Here is a 24,192-nt window from a genome sequence, read left to right on the forward strand (position 1 = left end):
CAATAACAATAAACACAATGAAAATTTATGCAAAATAAAGTAAATGTAAAATAAAATTCAATAAAAATGGAACTATTTCGGTCTGAATCTTATTATATATTCGTCAGGAACGAGTCAAGCCTTTGGTGGAACCGTATAACTGGAGCATTTTCAGTTCGCTCAGGTGAGTATTTAAATTATCTATTTCCTCAAATTTTGTGGTCTTGAACTACTTACAAACCTTATTATCCATTTATTAATTTGGTTTTGTATGAAATGTTTAATATGCAAATCAAATTAAATATTCTTTAAGCATGGGACCTCTCGGATATCGAAGATATAGAGTGCTTGGGGATAACAGAAGGCATAATAGGAAAAGTAGAGCACTCGAATATATACGAACCGCGATTGATAATAATAAAGGAGAGTGTGCCCATTGGTCAAATATATTTCCACCACACAATATATAAAATAAAGTCTATATGCTTCCTGAACATGGGAGCGACAAATCAGGAGGTAGATTTATGCGCATGTACGAAGCACGGCTCTTCGACTATACTGGCTAACAGAGGGGGCGGTAAAAAAATGGGTGCTAGACTATTTGAAAATTCAGCATTTCTGAACAAGACTGTTGGAGCAGTGAAAAATGTCAGCAACACAATCAAAACTACAACTCAGCAGGCTGCCACTCAGGTAATATTGTTGTTACAAATAGTTTAAGTTCTCCAAGATACACACAAAAAAATATATATTACAACAATACTCACATCGCCATCTAGCCCTAAAGTAAGCTTGTTTTATGGGTGCTAAGATGACTGATGAATATTTTTTTATGAATAATATACATATTATGTACTTATCAAATACATATAAATACCCAGTCACTAAAAAACATTCCTGTTCATCAGACAAACATTTTCCAGTTGTGGGAACCAATCCCATTGCCTTAGAGTCATGGTTGCTGGACACTACGCCAATCGGCCGGCAAATAAAAATAAAGATCCTAAAAATTAAAGAGTCTATGAGGCATTGTGTTAAATTATGTAACAAATCTGTGACGCCAAGGGCCAAAATTTATTATTACTACACCTACACACATCATACTAGAACACTAATGCATAGAAAACGACTGTCACACACACACAAGTTGCTACCATCTTAGATTGCAATGTCATCTGGTGGTAACAATATGTTATATTACAGTCAATTACTTAGGTTTACTTAGGTAGGTTTACTAGTAGTGAAATAAAAAAAAAATGTTGATAATGTTATGAGATACAACAATCCCACTAGACAGACTTTTTAAAGAAACAAAGGCACTTGAAATAATTTTGATGACTGATAACAATGTAGATGCTTACAAAAAGTTGATTTAAAATTATGAAGGAATTCCAAAGACAATTTTATAGAAGTTATAAAGAATTATATAATACTAGCGGACCCCAGCGCCATCTGTCGGGCTGATTTGTGAATCGAAACTATCCAGGGTGCCACCCAAACCCATTCCAAATAATTCATTTAAATCGGTCCAGCCGTTTAGGAGGAGTTCAGTGACATACACACACACACAAGATATAATAAATATCATATCTGTATAATACCTACCATATTTTGAATCATCTGTATTGATATGTATCTAAAATATTAATTGGTGTATTTATAATAAAGAAAGCTGTATATAATGATTGGGATATTTGGTTGTGTGGCAACACAAAAATTTGGATTTACATATTGTTGGTTTTTAGTTGGTCATATAACTTGTGCTTAGAAGAACTCTGCACTGTGACTCGTGCAATAAATGTGAGTGAAACAGCATGTACAAGCAAGAGCGATAGATAGATCGAATCAGAGTTCCATGTCAGAATACCAATCAGTTAATAGTAATAAGTCATTTTAATTCATGTTTAAGTTGTTTAATGTTACATTAAAACTTTTTCGTCTTAATGTATTCATCTTAAACCTTTAAAACTGCCTACACAGGTAAAACAAACTGTCAAGAAACAAAGAGACCCGAAATTAGCAGAACGTTTTGAAAAACGACTCACTGATGAACTCCACAAGATATTTGACGACTCTGACAGTTTTTATTATTCACGAACACTTGACCTTACAAACAGTTTACAAAGACAATATGAAATTGAGAAGGTTCTAGAAACAGAGGAGGGTAATGGGAAGCCAATAACGGATATTACTAGATGGTGGAAGTATGCTGACGATAGGTTCTTCTGGAATAAACATATGCTGAAGGATATCATTGCTTTGGAGGTATAAATTTAGTTATAGTTTTTACCTATGATCTAAAACTAGAATTCAAAGTTCTCTTATGTCTTTTGAAGTTAACGAATTAATTAATTAATCAAACCACTATGTTGCTGAGGGATTTAAAATGGTTGAAATTTAGGAATTGGTGTCCTTTGTGCTATGGAACTTAGACTTCAAGCCACTGGCACTTGTATATTATCACTAACATGTGATCTTAATATTTAGAAACCCTCCAACCAGAATGTAGTCCAGTGGGTGGGAGCTTGACTTCACATTCGGGGGGCCGAGTTCGAATCCCAGCACCTCTAACTTTTCTAATTTAAGTTACGTGCGTTTTTAGTAATTTAAATATCACTTGCTTCAACGGTGAAGGAAATCATCGCGAGGAAACCTGCATGCCTGAGAGTTCTACATAATGTTCTCAAAGGTGTGTGGAGTCCATGAATCCGCACTGGGCCAGTGTGGTGGACTACGGTCTTAACCTCTTCTCATTGTGGGAGGAGACCCGTGCCCTGTAGTTGGCCGGTAATGGGTTGATATGATGATGATGATAAAACAGAATGTGAACATCGTTGTGTGGTCAATGCTTTAATTCCCGCTCCTATGAAAGAGAAGGCCAGATCGCATTAATGAGACATTGATGGGCTGGGGATGACGTTTCTTTCTCTGAATATAAAACAAAGTTATATCGATATTACCCAATGGTAAACAGACTTTGAGAAGCGGTGATAGCCTAGTGGTTAGAGCTTATGCCTCCCTTTCGAGGGGACCGAGTTCGATCCCCGGCACGCATCTCTAACTCTCCGGGTTTCTGTGCGTTTTTGATTAAGCAAATAAAATTTCACTTTCTTAAACGGTAATGGAAAGACCGCGTGAGGAAGCCTGAGATTTCTCCACAACGTTCTCAGAGGTGTGCATGCAGAGTCTACAAATCTGCACTTTACCATCACGGTGGACTGTTTCCTATAATTGGCCGGTAAAGGATGGATGAACAGACTAACAAACACATTCTATAACCAAAGTATTACAACATTCCAAATTATGACGAAATCTTTTCAAGAAACAAAGGCACTTGAAATAAAGATTTGAGTCTCAAACTTTGATTTCAGCAGGCATCGTCTTATCCTTCCAAGCACTGTATCATCAATGGAATTATACAAATGTGGAATGCCTTGCCTGAAAATGTACCTAGTGAGCGCAGTATCACTGAATCAGTTTAAGAATAGACTGGATAAACATAAAAAAGACAAAGAGCACAATAAATTATATAGACGCATCAGCGAAAGCTGCTTATAAAAAATAGTCTATTATACGAAAAAAAAAATTAAATTTTTAACTTTAGACCAACATTTTCATAACTTTCATCAAAGCTACGAAGCGTTATATTTTATGCATAAAAGTACAACTCACAAGAATTCAGTTGCAAAAAAAAAGTTTAAAAAAGTATTTGCTCTATTTTAGAATTTTTTTAAGATAATCATGTCGAAATTCCTCAAAAAATCGAAAATAAAATCATAACTCCAAAATTATAAAAAAATCGCGAACATACATAGGGTTGATTCGGGTTTATTGTTTATTGTTATTAGGTACACAAAACAGGTAATAACTAAAAGTAGATCTAAATATAAGTAATAACAAGTTTTGTTCTAAGCTACAACCCAAAGTATGTTTACAACTTGGAATTAAATTAAACAGAAAGTAAAGATAAAATTAAAGTTGAAACAAAAAAGAAACACTTAAATAATAATATATATATTATTTCCCTAAAGATTATGTGGAATAGTGCTTAATAATTTGATTTTTAAAAATATTTATCCTTTTGTTAAAAATATCAATATTATGATTTATCATTATAAAGGCCCACAACATACCGGACCTAAATTTTTTTATATGACGTCAATTGACCTGGCCATTGATTGGGTGAAAATAAATTACCCAATATTTTATTTTCCCAGAGTCCGGATTGCGATCAATGGGTACTACCCATCATCCAAGGTTATGTTCACCTCTCACAAATAGCTGTTGAGCCACCCGATGCAAATCCATTAAACACAGAATCCCTGTCGTGCTCCAGTACGTGTGATGAAACATTTACGTTGGGACTTGTTTCAAGACGATCCAGATATCAAGCTGGGACTAGGTGAGTCCATGCACCTATAAATTTATTACTAGCTATTGCCCGCGACATCGTCCAATTTCGTCGAAATTGATATGTCATGTTATTTAAAGAAATCTCAGGATCACACAAACTTCCAAGTCAAACCCCAGTTTTAACCTTTAAAATTCATTTTTCTATCTTGTGAGAGATGAAAGCGGAGCCGGATCCTTCCAAGCAACCTTGTCATTAAGAAATTCATCAATTGTATAATAACCTCGCTGTAATAAATGTGTTTTAACACATTCTTTAAACTTATGCATTGGTAGGTCCAAAATTACCTATAAAAGCGTATACTCAGTCCCACAAATGACTTCTGCACCTTTCGCAGACGATATGCAGAAGAGACTTGGATAAAATATTTTCTGAACTGATATCTATGCTTTAAAATAAACCTATTATGTGAATTAACGGTTTGTAGACTTTAAAATAAAATAAATCAGTAAAAACTTTCGTCCTCTTTTTAGTTAAATGAAAAGAGGACGAAAGTTTTTGTTGAATTTTTACAAAACTTCGACAGTCTTATCTGATCAAAAGCTTTAAATATATATCAAGAAACTAGCTTTAAAGATGACGTAACTTCCGGGCAAACGTTAATTCCCTATTTCAACCCATTACAGACCCTTTTCGCCCTAAGAAGGAGCCGATGTCCTTTTCCTTGTATCTGTACCAAATTTCATTGAAATCAGTCCATCAGTTAAGATTGCGTAACACGGACAGAGTTACTTTCGCATTCATAATGTTAGTAAGGATGAAGCAGTATGACCTTACTTTGCGAATACATTCATTTACAAATTCATTCAAGGGCAATTGTATATTATTTTATAACAAATTACCAAATGCAATCTTTGAGTTGTCTCTCAATAAGTTAAAAGTTTATATAAAACGTAAGCTTACAGAAAAATCCTATTATAATATTAAGGATTATTTAAACGATAAAAAAGCTTGGGTGTGAATTGCTCTAGCTTCATAGCCTAATTTAAATTTACTGGAAGATGGTGATAACAAAAAAATAAATTTACCCGGCTAAGTTTGTTGTGGGCTCTTCTTAGACCAGGGCGCGTTTGGAACCCTCGTAGCTTTAGATTTAAGTTGGCGAACGAAGTTATCACCATCCCGTTACAATTATGTAAACAAATATGTATGTACGCTTCATAAATGCCTGTGATAGGCCTACATGAATAAAGAAATTTTGAATTTGAATTTGAATTTTGAATAAACATTCAACGATCTCCTGTCTTTGTTTTATTTTTTCGCAAATGAATTAATAAACGTGGTACAAAGCACTTGCGGAATTATATTTTCACTCATCCCTATTGGCCTCGCCTTTGGCTTGGGACTCTACTTCCACAAACCGACTCGTGTATGAAAATGTACAATTTTAACATTATTATTTGTTTGTATTATCATATTCATTTTGAAGACCACAATGGCGCAACGGTAAGCGCTGTGAATTTAATTAGGAGGTCACGAGTTCGTTTCCCGGCAGGAGCCATTTGGGAATTTATAATTTCTGAATTTTCTCTAGCCTGATCTTGGCTACCGACAAAGATGCGCTGCTTAGCGATTTAGTGTTCCGGTGGGATGTCGCGTACAAACGTATTAGGGGTATAACTACCATACTCCCCAACAGGTTAGCCCGCTACCATCTTAGACTGCATCATCACTGTAGATGATGCAGTCTGAGGCAGGTGAGATTGCAGTCAAGGTCTAACTCGTAGTGGAATGAAAAAAAAAACTTGTATCAAAATGTTTTAGGTATTTTATGGGTAGTGCCCTATTGCCTTTGAAACTAACCTTTATAATACTGTCCAAAAGATATACACTTTAATGATCTTCCAGATACAACCGCAGAGGCATCGAACCTAGTGGAAAGGTGGCCAACTATGTGGAAACTGAACAAATTGTCTCCATCATATGCTCGGACAGTATTCACCGGGCATCATTTGTTCAGGTGAGTACAACCGAACTGTTCCCTCGTACTTTGTGCGTTTCGAATCGAAATTAAATATTCCAGTTAATTAATAAACAATAAATAAAAATATACTACGACTATACACACATGGCTATCTAGCCCCAAAGTAAGCGTAACTTGTGTTTTGGGTACTAAATTAGCTGATTAATTTTTTTTTTATTTGGTTTACCTACATCTTTTTTTATGAATATAATACACATAAATGTATTTATTTAATAGGAAACCAACGTTTTATACAATGCCTTACATCAATTATAAACATAATGGCAATACTATAAACTATACATTGTATACCCCACTTACAGCATTGATGCATGCATTATGAAACTTAGATGTTCTTCTTTAAATACTTATAATATAGGTACAGATAAATACTCAGACACTGATAAACATTCATGTTCAACACGCAAACATTCTAATGTTGTGGGAATCGAACCCACGGCCTTGGACTCAGAAAGCAGGGTCGCTGCCCACTGCTACAACCGGTAAATACATCAAACTGTAAATTCATCAGGTCTTGGTGAGCAATCATTGGAAATTCAATTTTTTTTTTATTTATTTATTTGGGACAGAAAACAATTACATATTACAACAATAGGTTTTAAATTTAACAAAAAGAAAAAAATGGGGTTAATATGTAATCCACATAATGTTGTAAAGAGCAGTAGGACGATACGATGTAGATACAAGTAACACTTACTATGACAGATGAGCACAAAAGATCCTGGAGGGTCGAAGTGCACCCGCTGAAGCGGGCCTCATTACAAGATAGATAGATACTATGACAGATAATATTACCTGTAGGTACCTAAAGTAGCTAATCAAAAATTTAAATAAGCTGTCATAGCTATTAGCATTAACTTAATGCAAAAAAATCTCTAGTGCTACTAAAAAAGATACAAACACAAAAACAACAAAACAACGATGGCAAGAGACCTGATGGTATGACGCTCATACCTTGGAGGCTTGGAAGGTCACTTCTGTGGGATGCAACTTGTGTTGATACCCTAGCTGCATCACACATCCAGGCCACTTCGTCAATGGTAGGTGCGGCTGCTTCCAGTGCCGAGCAGGCCAAGAGGCGTAAATATGAAAACCTGGATAGCAGCTTCATTTTTGTGCCTTTTGGTGTAGAGACTTTGGGACCGTGGGGTCCGGAGGCAAAAGCCCTTTTCAAAGAATTATCGAAAAGGGTTATCGAGTCTACCGGTGATCCTAGAGCGGGCAGTTACCTTGGCCAACGAATTAGTTTGGCCATCCAGAGGGGAAATGCTGCCAGCATCTTAGGAACTGTGCCTCGCTGCGGTGGTTTCGAGGACGTTTTAGATTTTATTTAGTTTTTAAATAGTTTATTTTAGGTTATAGTTATGTATTAATAAAAATTATAAATAAATAGGCAGAGGTATGTCAACAAACGAATAGAAAAACTAATTGATTGATTGATATAAAAGAAAGAGAACACACATTTAACTTAGAAGACTTAATGACTAATCAGAGAAAATAATATTAATAAATATTGATTAAGTTCTCGAAAATAATACTAATATTTCTATTAGCCTGAAGAGCTTTTTTAATAGTTCTTTTGTAGCTACCTTCAGACAGAATGAAGCTGTCAATGTTTGAGAAATTGTTATTTAAAGTGTCAAGGAGTCTGCGCATGGGTGAGCGTTTACCAGCATTGTTTCTGCAATAACACAATTCTGATTTCTATACTATAATATGTTTTAATATAGCTTAATATATAGTTCAGCTGAAAAGTTTGTCGCCTGTCGGAGTGCATCATTAAAACTAAAGCTCTCTTAGGTTTTTAAGTGTGTTGGATCAACGCCAATACGTTTGCAGCACTTAGTTCTATTTTGCATGACCAAAACCGTGAACTTTTTTGTTAGTTTCGATGTGTGTGCTCAGAAACTTCAGACACTTGTTCCTTGATCGCCATACTACCATAGAACAACGAGACGCCGTGAGCAGTAGCATCCTTATGCGGTCGAGCGTCGATCCCCTTTATAGTCCTAGCTTTAGTTTTAAGTTAACGAATGCAGTTATCACCATCACTAACATCAGTGAAACATGTTAAATTTATGAACGCTTCATAAGTGCCTGCGATAAGGTCTACATGAATAAAACAATTTTGAATTTGAATTTGAATATCCCTGGCGCAACGGTAAGCGCAGTGAATTTGAGTAGGAGGTCCCGGGTTGGGTTCCCGGTAGGGGCTATTTGGGAATTTATATTTTCTTAATTATCTCTGGTCTGGTCTGGTGGGAGGCCGTGGCTAGTTACCACCTTACCAACAAAGACGTGCCGCTAAGCCATTTAGTGTACCGGTGCGATTTCGCGTTGAAACCTACAGTTAAATGTTGATAACCGGAACCGACGTATAATTTTAGGACCGAGCCGGGATTCGAACCAAGGACCTCCTTAGTTGAACATTTAATCACTAGACCAGCGAGTCAGTTTAAAATCATTTAGCTTACCTATATTGAAATAAAAATAAATATAAATATACAACGACAATACACACATTATATATTATTAGTATCCTGCACACACATGCCGTTATACGAGTAAATGGAAGAACGAGAGGGAAAACTTTGCCCAATGTGACACATCAGGCTCCAAAATAAATATTAAATAACTAGTAGTAAACATTTCTGGCACGAACTTTGTAGCCCTTGACTTTACAGTAACAATTAACCTTGGTCATAAGCATTTCATATCTTCGATAGGTCCGTGGATCGGTGCCAATATTTTGGAGCCAGCCCGACTACAAGTTCCGACCTCCGCCTAGACTCGATAGAAGTACGTATGGTTTTTTTATTAAAATTCTTTTTACACGCTTTATATTAGCTCCACATGTATGTATGTTTGTTGCTCCTTTGAACTTGATTTTGACCCTCTTGAACTTTGTAGATATATCGATAACCGATTGACAATACACTAAACGCTAAAAATCGTCCGATTTGAAAAAATCTTTCAGTGTTGAATAGCTCATTAATCGAGGAAGGCTATATATACAACGTGTTAATTAATGCCGAAAGAATACTTCACAGGCTTCAGTGGAACATTATGTATGGTCTCCGAGACTTATTTGTAAAACCGAAAACCTAATAGTTTTTGATTAAACATCTGCCATAGTTTTTACTGAAAGAAATCAGATACAGCCCTAACATCACATGCAAAATTAATGTGTCTCACTCACTCTAATCATGTGACTCTTGCCACTTTATTAGGTACGCGTCGCGTAGCGTAGGTACTATGCGCGTGGCTGTCTTTTATATTCAATAGGGTTGTCTTAAGCTAAACACTTAGAATATTTTGTATTCGTTTGTATGGAAAAAGAAATATGCTTCTATTGATTTAATATTTTTACAGGGTGATTCGTTATGAAATATACTTATGCGTCCCTCAACATTATTTCGTATTTTCGTGACACGTTGTATATCATCACGCTAAGACAAATAGAAGCATAGCACCAATGAAGAATAGAAGAGCATAATGTCCATTGCCTCGAATGCTGTCGGTACGGATAGCATCAGTCGTAATATGATCATTCCAACTCTTGACGTGGTTTCTCCTGTCTTAACCCACATCTTGAATCATCAACCCGCTGTGGTAAATTTCCTGAAGAGTGGAAGTATGCTCAAATTACCCCTCTTCCTAAAAAGGCTAATCCTTCATCGTTTTGCCTGGCAGAGATCGCTACTAAGCGATAAGGCCGCCTTTTGTATTCTACTACTATTTTTATTTTTCTTTTTTTTCTTGTATAGTTCTTAATGTGGTGTACAAATAAAGAGTTATAATAAAATATTGTCTCAAAATCGGGGTTGTTTACTTCTCTTGGGAGCTCCCGCTGCGTGCGCTGCGTAAACGGTTAAAGTTTCGATAGAATCATGTATGGCAAAGTTGTTCCCCTTTAAAAGTTCTAAAAAAAGTTCACGACAGGTTATGTCTATCTTTTAAGGTTGACTTATACGGGGCGACTTATATAGTCTTATGTATACTTATACTTATATAGTCGCGAGGGACCGCTAGTTATTATAAGAGCAACAAACTCATGTTTTTCTAATCCGAACAGCCGAAGAGGAATCTCACACAGCGTTCAAGAAACACTTCGAGGATGAGCTCAAAATGTACAAGCAAGTCTGTATAGTGAACCTGGTTGAGCAGCAGGGCAGAGAGCGTATTATATGGGAGGCGTACAGTAATCATGTGCTAAAGTACAATAACCCGGATATTATATACGCTACTTTCGACTTCCATGAGTATTGGTATGTATCCTATTTGTTTTCTTTTTAGTTTTCCTAATCCTAAGGTTGCCTGGTAGAGATCGTTACTTAGCGATAAGGCCACCTTTTGTATCCTGCTTCATTCTTCATGTGTTTGTTCTTTTTTTTGTTTCGTTTTTCTGAGTGGTGTACAAATAAAGAGTATAAATAAAATAAATAAATAAATAAATATGTATCTTTCGAGTACTATTTTTAATTTTTTTTATAAGTGTTTTTACCTACACTTGGAGGAATTATCAATTGCCAGAGAGTCGCAGGTTCAAATCCTGTCGGTTCCGGATTTTTTTTAATATGCATTTTTAATTTATTAAATTCTTTTTTTTATATCATTTTCATCACACCCGACGCTCGACGAGACAATGATCACGGACAAGTGACATTTGACATATGACAGCTGACAGTTAGACTGATTTTGAAGTTAGAGCGATTAATACCTAAGCTTTTTTTTCATACACGTAATCCTTAATAATTTAATAATACACTAAATTATTGGATGGAAGCAGGCGTTACTTTGCGGAAATCCATGATACGTTATGTAAATTAAGCTTAATTTGCTATACTCCGCGAAAAGCAGGAGAATCTGTATTGTGTAATTTATAATTTTTTCAATCCTTTTACTACACACCAAACAGATCTTCGTCTTCTAATCAAATGAACTAACTTACCAATTATTCGTTGTAAAGTCAACATCTCCTGAGGATGCTCCGGTGTCGGAGCGTAACGTGCGCAGAGGGTACATTGCCGAAGATCTGTTGGGTGTGGAGTATAAGGATTGTAGAAATTATAAATGGCACCATACAGATTCTCCTGTTTTTCGCGGAGTATAGCAAATTAAGCTTAATTTACATTATATATACACTATATTGACAGTCGGGGTGTTTTTCGGTTTGACGGTCGATTGGCGCAGTGGGCAGCGACCCTGCTTTCTGAGTCCAAGGCCGTGGGTTCGATTCCCACAACTGGACAATATTTGTGTGATGACATGAATGTTTTTCAGTGTCTGGGTGTTTATCTATATATTATAAGTATTTATGTATATTATTCATAAAAATTATTCATCAGTTATCTTAGTACCCATAACATAAGCTACGCTTACTTTGGGACTAGATGGCGATGTGTGTATTGTCGTAGTATATTTATTATTATTTTAATTTTTTTTTATGAATAATTTTTTTTAGTCGCGGCATGCACTATGAAAATGTAAGTATATTGATAAACGCGATCGCCGACATTATTGGCGAGATGCGTTTCTGCTGGCGCGACAACCGCGGACTAATCTGCACACAAAATGGCGTCTTCCGAGTCAATTGCATCGATTGCCTCGACCGTACAAACGTCGTTCAGGTAATACATTATCATTAATTTATGGCTGATTAGTGTTTATATGTATAATAAGAAGCATTTGTGCATAAAAATATTCATACGTCATCTTAGTACCCATAGCACAAGCCACTGTTACTTTGAGGCTAGATGGCAATGTGTGTATACTCATAGTATATTTATTTATTTATTATCTATCCAGTACAGACCAACAGACTAACTACAAAATTGTCTCGCTCGTAACCCAAAATATTTTTAATGATACGCTGTGTCAGAAGAACTAGAGTTACCGTCATAGCTCAGCGAGTCGCGAAGCTGAAGTGGCAATGGGCGGGGCACATAGCTCGGAGAACCGATGGTCGTTGGGGTCTTAAGGTGCTGGAATGGCGACCCCGCACCGGTAAACGCAGCGTAGGTCGGCCCCCAACGAGGTGGACAGATGACATCAGGCGAGTAGCTGCCGGCCCGGGACCTTGCATTGTGGAACTCCCTACCTATGTCCAGCAGTGGACGTCAATTGGTTGAGATGATGATGATGATGATGATGTGTCACTAAACTGAATTTGACGACTCCCTGCATAGCGCAACGGTGAGCGCTGTGAATTTAAGTTTGATGACCTGGGTTCGATTCCCGACAGGAATCATAATTTAAGAATTTTCTAGCAAAACTCTACCCTACCGACAAAGACGTGCCGCTAAGCGATTTAGTGTCCCGGTGCGAAGTCGCGTGGAAACCGATTAGGAGTATGACTACATTTTGAAGTTATACTTCTTTTGGCAATCTACTGAAAAATTATGACAGTCAATTGTTAAAATCCGCGCGCACACCGTCACAAACCGACACCGACGGCAAAAGATTAAAAAAAAAAATATTTTTAACTCTTACGACAAAGAAGTATAACTTCTACCGCGTGTACACACGTTTTTTTGTTGTTTTTGTACAAAGTAAGGTTTACTTGTAAAAATAAAAATATCATTTATTCGGCCGAAATAAATTTGTAATTACAAATAAGGTGCCACTAACTTTACTTGTCTCTGCGTATCACTGAAAATGGCATAAATTTTGACAATACGCCATAGTTAGAAGTTATTTATTTATTATACATCTTGTTAGCAACGCAGGGCCACCTACACTAACTAGATAGAACTACATAATTTAAGGATAACTATTAATAAAACAAATTAATGAAAGATTCATAAAATACATATTATTAAAATAGTATTTTGACGGCAGACTGGCGCAGTGGGCAGCGACCCTGCTTTCTGAGTCCAACGTCGTGGGTTCGATTCCCACAACTGGAAAATGTTTGTGTGATGAACATGAATGTTTTTCATTGTCTAGGTGTTTATCTGTATATTATAAGTATTTATGTATATTATTCATAAATATATTCATCAGTCATCTTTAGTACCCATAACACAAGCTACGCTTACTTTGGGGCTAGATGGCGATGGCGATTAGTGTATTGTATTGTCGTATTGTCGTAGCAGTAGTATTATAGTTCCAAATCCTGTCCTGGAAACAAGCGGACCAGGAACGTGGATTTTGGAACTCCCTACAAAAGACATATGTCCAGCAGTGGACTTCAATCGTTTGAATGATGATGAATATATTTATTATCTGTCAATATTGAAGTAAAGATCATTCGAATAATTTCACTTGCAGACAGCAATAGCGAAGTATGTACTGGAACTGCAACTGTGTAGACTGGGTTTGGGCACGCCAGGCTGTGGACTCCCTCCGTCGTTGCGGCAGGCATTTCTCACGATGTGGGCGGACAGTGGCGATTTAGTGTCGAGGCAGTACGCTGGCACAAAAGCTTTGAAAGTAAGTTTGATACTTTATGTGCTAAGTTATTACTACTTAAATAAATATGAATTTTAATCTCCTTTCCATTATGAAGTTTACTTTCTTTTATAAAGTTTATATTTTGTTTTTGTTTTTATATGTGATTTCATAACTGGACTTCCCTCAACTAAATAGGTACTGACAGAATACCAGCGTTGTGGGTACATTAGTATCCGGAACATTAAGCTGAGTCAGAACCTTTTTATTGGCACGACACATGCTATTAATAATTAAGTACAAAATGTTTTAGTTACTCCGTATGTAAGTCTGTTTGTGTTTTTCTGGTAAATAAACAAATTCTACCCTCAATTTAATAGTGGTTAAGCTTCTTATGACAGAGCAAACCGGGTTTGGTATTTATGCCATTCTTATTTCTGCGGCCATGCAACATTGCTGTGTTCCGGTTTAAAGTTGCGTGGTTTCCGGTGTACACTCTGGATGCTGGTTTCCTGGTCGACCAGGATCTGTTTCTGGCTTATGCTGTCATGGGGCTTAACACCTACGCAGCAAGATCTGTTTATGGCTTATGCTGCCATGGGACTTAAAATTTACTCATCACGATCTGTTTCTGGCTTATGCTGTCATGGGATTTAAAATTTACTGATCACGAGCTGTTTCGGGCTTATGCTGTCATGGGATTTAACACCTACGCACCAAGATCTGTTTATGGCTTATGCTGCCATGGGACTTAAAATTTACTCATCACGATCTGTTTCTGGCTTATGATGTCATGAGGCTTAACACCTACGCACCAAGATCTGTTTCTGGATTATGCTGTCATGGGATTATAATTTACTCATCACGATCTGTTTCTGGCTTATGCTGTCATGGGATTTAAAATTTACTGATCTGTTTCGGGCTTATGCTGTCATGGGATTTAACACCTACGCACCAAGATCTGTTTATGGCTTATGCTGCCATGGGACTTAAAATTTACTCATCACGATCTGTTTCTAGGTTATGATGTCATGGGGCTTAACACCTACGCACCAAGATCTGTTTCTGGATTATGCTGTCATGGGATTATAATTTACTCATCACGATCTGTTTCTGGCTTATGCTGTCATGGGATTTAAAATTTACTGATCACGATCTGTTTCTGGCTTATGCTGTCGTGGTACTTGAAATTTACGCATCACGATCTGTTTCTGGCTTATGCTGTCATGGGGCTTAACACCTATGCCTCAGTTTGATGGAAGAATACCATTCAAAGAAGTTTTTGGCTTTAGCAGCCAAAAGAAAAAGCTTTATAATTAAAATACAAAAATAAGCCATTTTTTATAACATGTTGTATTCTATGTTTGTGTTTGGTTTATATTATAAATATTTTATATAGGGTGACTACACTCGCACTGGTGAGAGAAAGCTGACAGGGATGATGAAAGACGGCGTGGCATCTGCAAATAGGTATATAATTGCTCTAGACCTGATTTTATTTCCGGTGGTAGAGTAATTTACTTCAAGTCGGCCTTATATAAGCACTTTTAAATAATAATAATTATCATTTATTCAGGCTTAAAATGATGGATACAATAATTACATGAATGCCCTAACCTCTGTGGAAGGAAAATCTGTGTTACAGAGGCTAGGTACTTCCTGATGTTACAAAGGGTGCTTGTTTAATTGAAACCTAGGTTTTATAAAATCTACATATTATAAAAATTTAAGAGCTAAAGATAAGAAAACAAAATAAAAATTAAACTATAACTAAAGAATAAATTTTGTCGGTCTGTTTGCAGTGATGCACTCAGACAGACTTGGCTATTCAAAAGTGCTTATATTAGGCCGACTTGAAGTAAATTAAATTTGAATTTGTCATTATCAATATGCATATTGTTTTGCATACTCTACAAGCAGTTTTGAATCGTCGAGTCTGTCTGTTTGTAGTGACTCTATCACGGGTTCAGAAAGCTGATTCTACCGAGTAGAAACCGGCAAGGAACTCAGCTGTTGCTCTTTCCCAACATTTACGATTTACATTTTAACATTCAATATTTTCTTTATTTGTTAATTTAAATAATAATAATAAATAAATAGACTACAACAATACACACATCGCCATCTAGCCCCAAAGTAAGCGTAGCTTGTGTTATGGGCACTAAGATGACTGATGAATATTTTTATAAATAATATACATAAATACTTAGAATGTACATATAAACACCCAGATACTGAAAAATATTCATGTTCATCACACCAACATTTTCCAGTTGTGGGATTCGAACCCACGGCCTTTGACTCAGAAAGCAGGGTCGCTGCCCACTGCGCCAGTCGGCCGTCATTAAGGATAACTGACAGATAATAAATTAAGACCAACTCTTATTTTCTATATACTGGGTTACATATAAAACGTTCAACTTTATATAGGTCATCGCAGCATGAATTTAAATCATGACAAGAATAATATATAATACTAGCTGTTGCCCGCGACTTCGTCTGCGTTTTTTTTGTTTTTTTTATGTGGCATTCAATTCAGTTGTAGTTCTAAAAAAATAAAGTATTCAGTATCGCTAAGACTTAAATGAGGGGTTTGCTGCTATCCGCTGAGGAGTTCTGTCCTCTATCTCCAACCGCATTCATCAGATCTACACAGTTTGGGCAAAATTTAACACATATTAAAACCTCTATAGTACAAAAATAATTATTTAAATCTGTTATAATTTGTCGGAGTTATGGTGTAAAATCGTCAAACACTTTCATCCCCTCTCCCAAAGGAACCGAGCTTAATGTCGGGATAAAAAGTATCCTATATTACTTCTAACACTTCCAAGAATATGTGTACAAAATTCATGAGGATCGGTTTAGAAGTTTTTGCGTGAAAACGTAACAAACAAACTTACATTGACATTTATAATATTAGTAGGGATTAGTAGGGATTACCGGATTAATAGAACCGGTGGTAGAGTCACTACAAACAGACAGACTTGACGTTTCAAAAGTGCTCATATTAGGCCTAATTAGAATAAATGAATTTTGAATTTTGAATTTTTTTTTAATTATATTTTAAAATGTCTTCCAGGTATTATCTATCCACGTTCAAGGACGCCCTCCGACAAGTGGCTATAGATGTGATGACAGGGGAATCCCGGTGTATTCCCGAACAGCTGATCGTTCCCGACGGCACGCGTTGCACATCTGTCAAGGTGCTTATGATGAATGTGGGTGCATGGTGTTGCTTCGCTTTTTAAGACCAGTATCTGATCGTAGAGACGGATTCCGTACGTCACTTTAGTGTATTAAACATTGATATTTCCTCCCAAGTTTGACGTCCGAGTTGAAAGCCGAGTGGCGCAGTGGGCAGCGACCCTGCTTTCTGAGTCCAAGTTCGTGGTTTCGATTCCCACAACTGGAAAATGTTTGTGCGATGAACATGAATCTTTTTCAGTGTCTGGGTGTTTATCTTTATATTAAAAGTATTTATGTGTATTATATTCATAATAAAATATTCATCAGCTATCTTAGTACCCATAACACAAGCTACGCTTACTTTGGGGCTAGATGGCGATGTGTGTATTGTCGTAATATATAATATATAAATATAAAGTGTAGGAAAACCAGTAATATCTAATCATAAAATAAAATAAAGCAAGCAGTGTGTCATCTCTTGTTTGAAAAGTAGATCTAAATTGCAATGTTTGCTACTAGATGGCGCCACAGTCGCTATAAGACTAATATAAAAGGCATATACCAAATTTTGGCATCGGTGGTAGGAGAGCCTTATTTTAGTGGTAAAGCGCAACGGCTGCGATTGCCAAATAGTCACAGGTTCAAATCCTGTAGGTTACGAAATATAAAATTGTTACGTAACTTAAGAGAAAGTGATGCGATGCGAAACTAGATGGCGCTACAGTCGCTATAAGATTGATATAAAAGGCATATACTATAGTCGTAAAAATGGAATAGGCCCGTTTTGACATTTGTCATCGCGACGTAACTAGTTATGGAACCATAATACTCTGTACTCGATACTCACGATAAATGAATTCAAGTTTGTATCAGTACTGGATTGATATTATTATGTATTGTAAAGTGTTCGTTCGTTCAAAGTATTCCTTTAACTTCACAAGCAATACGCGTGACTGGCTGTTGATTATACGTCCACTTTTCAACATGTTGAAACAGAGTTAGTACTATATTACAACAAACACAAAAATCGAGTCAAATCACTATGTTTAATTTAATGTCCAAAATAGAAGAGCCAAAGTTAACGTAATAGTAAACAATTTATATCAAACTTAAACGAGCGCACAGTCAACTTTACAAGATTAGGAACGAAAAACTGCGCAGTGCGCGCGGGGACGCTTCAGTCATGTGCCGCTTGGTCAGATACATCAACTCAGTACTTTGCTGTAAAGATAACTACACAATATTTAATTTCGATATTCAGTAATAAAATGGTTACAGCTCTAGTATAAAAAAAAAAGACAGAGAACGTAACTGTTTTCGGAACGTTTCGCAACAATTATAAATTGCATGCTACTATGAAGTAAGCGCAAAAAGAATACTCGCGATATATTTAACGTCCCAAAAAAATTTACGTATTTTTTAAAACACTGTATGTAATTGATTTTTATTTTTTTGTTTCTTTCAGTTTCGTTCCAAGTTACATTCTATGGTCTTGCACAAATGTCAAAACGGGCCTTTTACATTTTTCCGACTATAGTATACGGCATCGACGGCATCAGAGCCGTGGCTTAGTGTTAAAGCGCTCAGACCGCGATTGCCAGATAGTCACAGGTTCAAATCCTGTCGGTTCCGAAATCTAAAATTGATACTTAGCTTAAGATAAATAAGCTTCAAATTAACTAGTAAAGCAAATATATGTTGTCCGCATTCCTTGTCCCCGCGTTTACAAATTTCTGGGATAAAAATTGGTTGCCTGTAAAGTCGGTATACGGGCGAAAGTTTTACGTGACAACGACTTTGAGTGGTAAAATAATTTTAATGTGAATATTCATTCGTATAGTAGGAAGAAGGATGAAATAATAGTAACAATTTAAAACATTTATTTATACAAAGAATTATATTTAAAACATTAATTTATACAAAGAATCTCGCACTGAATTTCATATTAACAAAATTTTATTTTTACCTTTACACATACATACGTATTTATATACAAATATACATACAATAACTTGCAATACATTTGCGTACAATGAAACAGCGTTTACTACAAAGGGACGCGTGCCTTTCACTTTTTATGTCTGTCTCTCTCGCTCTTAGGCGGGCTAACCATGCCCGAGTGGAAGGGACGCGTGCCTCTCACTCACTCTCATTGTGAGCGCATAACGTGAGCTAAGCGTAACGCAGTTTCTTGAAGTGTCACCCGGCAAACCAATTTATAAGACGTTGTCACGTCAAAAGTAGCTTATGCTACTCTATGGCTTTTCAATTAATGCCAAAACTCATGCTGATTGGTTGCTTAGTTACGGCGTAAAGGAAGGACACTACGCCAAAAAAGAAAAAAGGTTCGCTTCCCACTGCGCCAGTCGGCTGTCAAAAAATCTGTTAAAAAATGGAGGGTGGTTCCTCATTTCGCATGTGCGTGCATGATGTTGCTTTATTGTATACTAGTTTACACCTACGACTTACCTCGCGAGTTTAGAGCAAGCCTTGGTGACCGCTCGCGCTCGAGTGATGGAGTATACACACTCAACGTATATACTAATTACCTTATAAAAAAACACGCTTTTGGTAGTTTTCCTCACTTGTATCCATCTTTACCAATTTGTACATTACTCATCATCATCATATAAATCTATTACCGGCCACTATAGGGCACGGGTCTCCTCCCACAGTTAGAAGGGGTTAAGTCCTTAATCCACCACGCTAGTCCAGTGCGGATTGGCGGACTCCACACACCTTTGAGAACAGTATGGAGAACTCTCAGGCGTGCAGGTTTCCTCGCGATGTCTTCCTTCACCGTTGAAGCAAATGATATTTTTATTGCTTTAAACGCACATAACTTAGAAAATTTAGAGTTGCGTGCTAGGATTCGAACTCGGCCCCCCGAAAGAGAAGTCCAAGTGCTACCCACTGGGCTATCACCGCTGCAACTTTTTACAGTACTTTATAGTATTAACTATTTTATTTTTTTCATGTTAGACGATATTTTCTAAAAGATTTACGTTAATTGTTCTTAAAACATAGTTTTGTTTCACAGTTGAGCCTAAAGTGTAAGTTAAGTAAACAAGACAACACTTTTTTAGCCTTTTTAGTGTGTACGATTCCTTGTTGACTAATCATACTAAGAAGAAGGAAAATGAGAACAACTCATTATTAATATTAAGTGCTTCTTCTGTACGGGGGAGGCGTCCTAGTTCCAGTTGTGGGACATTAATTACAGGCTGAGGGTGTTGATTAATGATGAAGGTCGCTTTAAATGAAAATTAAAAAAAATAGAACAGATTAAAATTCCCTAAAAACGAGTATAAAATCTTAAAGGTCGGCTTTTTATGACTCTTACAATGCCCATAAGTATTTTATAACTCGTACTGGAGATCTTTTTTCATTTTATATCATCCGCCCACTTAGTGCATACCCTGTATGCACGCTACTGCCTGCCGGGTATTGAACCTGGGGCCACTTAAAACAACGCTCACCGCTGCGCAAAGGAGTTTGTCAATAGCTTAACAATAAATATGTTTTAATTCAAAATGCTGTTTACGTTCTCAGGACCAGTCCGTCCCAGACACTGCAGCAATGGCTCAACACGTCAAATCCTTGATCGACGACTGCAAAAAGTTGCTGGTGGATACAGAACCAGTACTCGGCTCTTGGGGGCTCATAGACGCCGATCCACAGTAAGCTATACATTTATTAATTTGAGTAAGATATTATTTTAATAATAATAATAATCATTTATTTGCAAGAACGTTTTATAGTTATTTTAGAGAGCATAACATTCTACTAAATAAATAGTGTGCAAATTTGGTTCATTGGAAGATCAACCTTAATTAAATGTCAAATTAAATTAAAATAAACACTACAAACACATGATAAAATTCAAAATGACAGTAAGTAAATAAATACCATAATTTATATTTAAAATGGTTTAGTTTATAACAAATATTCTTTTTCCATCTTAATAACATTTTTCGAGAAGCATTTTACTTAATTTATTCTTAAACATATTAAGATTCATGTTTTCGAAATCCGTTGGTAGTTTATTATATATTTTTACAGCCATACCGCAAGCACATTTCATATATTGCATCGTTTTGCAAAACAGAGCTTGTTGGGATATCTGACGACTTTATACGTATTATATTCACAATTTCTTTTGAAATAATTTGGATATCTTTTAACAAATATACACATATCTCTTATATACATACAAGGCAGTGGTAATTTCCTAAAAAGAGGTTTACAACTTTCTAATGGTCCTACGTTGCAAATAGCCCGTATGCATTTCTTCTGAAGTGTAAATGCGCTTATAAAATCAACGGATATATATACTTATAAAATTAAGTAAGATATATTTCCATTATTAATAAGGCACTGCCAGTCCATTTGAGGTTATGACATGATGATGATGAATATAAAACTGATATTTAAATATTTATGGTATATTAAAATATGTATTAGTATATTTATTTTTTATATTTATCAATAGTATTTTTTTTTATTTGTGTAGTCTGGTTTATGTATTCGTATGTAGATATTCGTATGTATGTACTAAATAGTGTACCCCACCTATTTGTTTTCTTTTTAGTTTTCCTAATCCTAAGGTTGCCTGGCAGAGATCGCTACTTAGCGATAAGGCCGCCTTTTGTATCCTGCTTCATTCTTCATGTGTTTGTTCTTTTTTTGTCTCGTTTTTCTGAGTGGTGTACAAATAAAGAGATAAATATAAATAAATAAATAAAATCATACGAAGTCGCGGACAAAACTTTTCACTAACGACGAGCTAGGTTAATAAGTAACGCCTAATCTAAGGATACTCCTAGGGATATATCACCGTTCACCAATAGTTATCAGTGTTACCACCTAAGAGCTGGCAAAGCATTTCTTTTTATGGACATCTCAATTCATCGGACTTTCGATTTAGGCGACGCCTAGCCTAGGTTTAGTAAAAATGGGCATTAGTATTCAGATATTTACATCGTATATACTTATAATATGATTATATATGCTTTTATAATATGATTCCTAAGGTAATTTTGGCCCTACCAATGCATAAGTTTAAAGAATATGTTAAAACACATTTACTACAGCGAGGTTACTATACAATTGATGAATTTTTTAATGGCAAGGTTGCTTGAAAGCATCCGGCTCCGCTTTCATCTCTCACAAGATAGAAAAATGAATATTAAAATGTACAATGTAAATTCTTTATGTTGGAAAAGAGCAACTGCTGAGTTTCTTGCCGGCTTCTTCCCGGTAGAATCTGCCTTCCGAACTGGTGGTAGAGTCACTACCAAAGGGCCAGTTGCGTGCACAAAGTTTTTGAAGTTCTCCTTCATCGCATACCCCAGGGTATGCGATAAAGGAGAAAGAAAATGCCATGAAATGGAAAAATCCCTCGCATTTATGAGTTATTCGAAAATGTGAGGGGGAGGCAGAGCTTTTGCGCATGTATGATTGCACGCCACTGCAACAGACGGCCTTGACGCATTAAAATTGCTAACATTAAGCCTGCTTGAAATAATTGAATTTTGAATTTTGAATTTACAGCACTGGCGACCCCCAGGAAACGGAAATGGATAGCGTACTAGTATTGACAAGCGAAGCTTACTACGTGACGGACTATGATGAAACTTCCGATAGACTGCTGTCCGTGCAAAGAGTCCCATTGAGAGACGTGACAGCTGTCGAGTTGGGGACTTTGGACACCAGTGCCACGGTAAGTTTATCTTCTTTAGATAGTAAAAAAATAAATTGATTGTCTGTAAAGTCGGCTTACTGACGATAGTTGAACGTGACAACGTCGTAAGAAAATACTGACGGAATGGTTGCATTTTTCAAAAGAAAATTTTAATTTTATTTGTTTGATAGATATTATCGTTGCTACAAACAATTGACACCACATTCACTTTTCACTGCCTTTCATCCTTGCCGAAAACATGTAAATGTATTATTGTATAGAAGCTGTCCACGCGGACGCATCGCTCACTCAAGTAGGAGAGAGACAGATGTCGAACGCGGAGGCCGACTGTGCCTCTTTGTCGCTCGTTCCGCGCTCTCGCTTGCACTTCAAGCCTTGAATGGAACGCCTCAGAGCGAGGTAACGCCGCATACTTCATGTTTTTTCGTGCGTGCATTCGGCTCCATCTGATTATTAGACGTTGTCACGTAAAAAAATATATTGGAGAACGTGGGGCTAGGACTTGGAATAATACTATTTTTCAATTTTTACATTTGACATATAATCGAGCAGAGTTTCCCCCAACAACTACTGAATACAGAATGAATGCTTGAGAAGGTAATGCTTCTACTTTTATACGGCTCAGGTACCGTTTACAATGTTGACAACAAAACGAACCAATAATAATATTTTACGATATTATTCTATTTGGAAAACATTAAATATTTACACAATTATTATTACGAATTATATAAAGCAAAATAGAACTATTAAAGCAACTCTATATTAATGAATCTTGTAGTGACGTCACAACATGTTTATGGCGTAGCGTAGGTATCAGCCTGGGGGAGCAACCGCTAACAAGTAGCTCCAGGCCTCTGTAGGCTTAGATATTTTAAACTAGTCAATGGATTTTATTAAGTTTTCAGAAATAGATTGAGTGGTTTAAGGTAAGGGTTTACATTAATTGTACATGTGTAAATAGGATAGAAAAGTCAAGAAATTCAAAGGTTTCTAACGTGATGTCATTCCATATATATATAATAAACTACTTACTAATACATTCTAATACTACACATATATTATGCATAATATATGTATATATATGTATATATATATATATACTTGCACTTGAGTGAAAAACAAAAACTGACCATTTCAGATCTTTAACGTGGGTCGCAAGAACACCACAGAGCCAGTGCATTGCATACGTATTAACTACGTGTATAACAACGAGCCGGGATACTTCCACATGTTCAGATCAACTTCGCTGAGATTCTTCAACAATATGGCGGTAGTTATCAACACTAAAGACGAAATGATAGGTGAGTTTTTCATGGTCGACTTCGAAGGACAGAATTTTTATTTTATTTATTTATTTGCTAAAAGGTCTATGTAAATTATGACGTTCAAAGGATGATGTTCGTAGGACATCGACCTTGAAGAAATTAACCAATCGTGGTTACTACACGATTGATGAATCCACTCCGCTCTCATCTCTCACAAAACAGAAACATTCTAAAGATTGTTAAACTATAAAATGATGTTGGAAAA

General features: G+C 36.3%; 1 protein-coding gene across 1 annotated transcript in view; it reads left to right on the top strand.

Moving 5' to 3' along the window:
- LOC120634347 (phosphatidylinositide phosphatase SAC2) overlaps positions 1–24,192 on the top strand; it is a 33,314-nt gene continuing 9,122 nt past the window's right edge. Inside the window, exons 1-14 of the mRNA XM_039904860.1 lie at positions 1–163; positions 293–672; positions 1,960–2,244; positions 4,197–4,381; positions 6,239–6,350; positions 9,101–9,173; positions 10,450–10,642; positions 11,839–12,004; positions 13,647–13,808; positions 15,166–15,236; positions 16,849–16,972; positions 20,508–20,635; positions 22,509–22,677; positions 23,801–23,963. Of these exons, the coding sequence (XP_039760794.1) occupies positions 67–163; positions 293–672; positions 1,960–2,244; positions 4,197–4,381; positions 6,239–6,350; positions 9,101–9,173; positions 10,450–10,642; positions 11,839–12,004; positions 13,647–13,808; positions 15,166–15,236; positions 16,849–16,972; positions 20,508–20,635; positions 22,509–22,677; positions 23,801–23,963 (2,308 nt within the window). The 5' untranslated portion in view covers positions 1–66. The remainder of the gene's footprint in view (positions 164–292; positions 673–1,959; positions 2,245–4,196; positions 4,382–6,238; positions 6,351–9,100; positions 9,174–10,449; positions 10,643–11,838; positions 12,005–13,646; positions 13,809–15,165; positions 15,237–16,848; positions 16,973–20,507; positions 20,636–22,508; positions 22,678–23,800; positions 23,964–24,192) is intronic.

Source organism: Pararge aegeria, chromosome 23 (assembly GCF_905163445.1).
Source record: "Pararge aegeria chromosome 23, ilParAegt1.1, whole genome shotgun sequence".
NCBI classification, from domain to species: Eukaryota; Metazoa; Arthropoda; class Insecta; order Lepidoptera; family Nymphalidae; genus Pararge; species Pararge aegeria.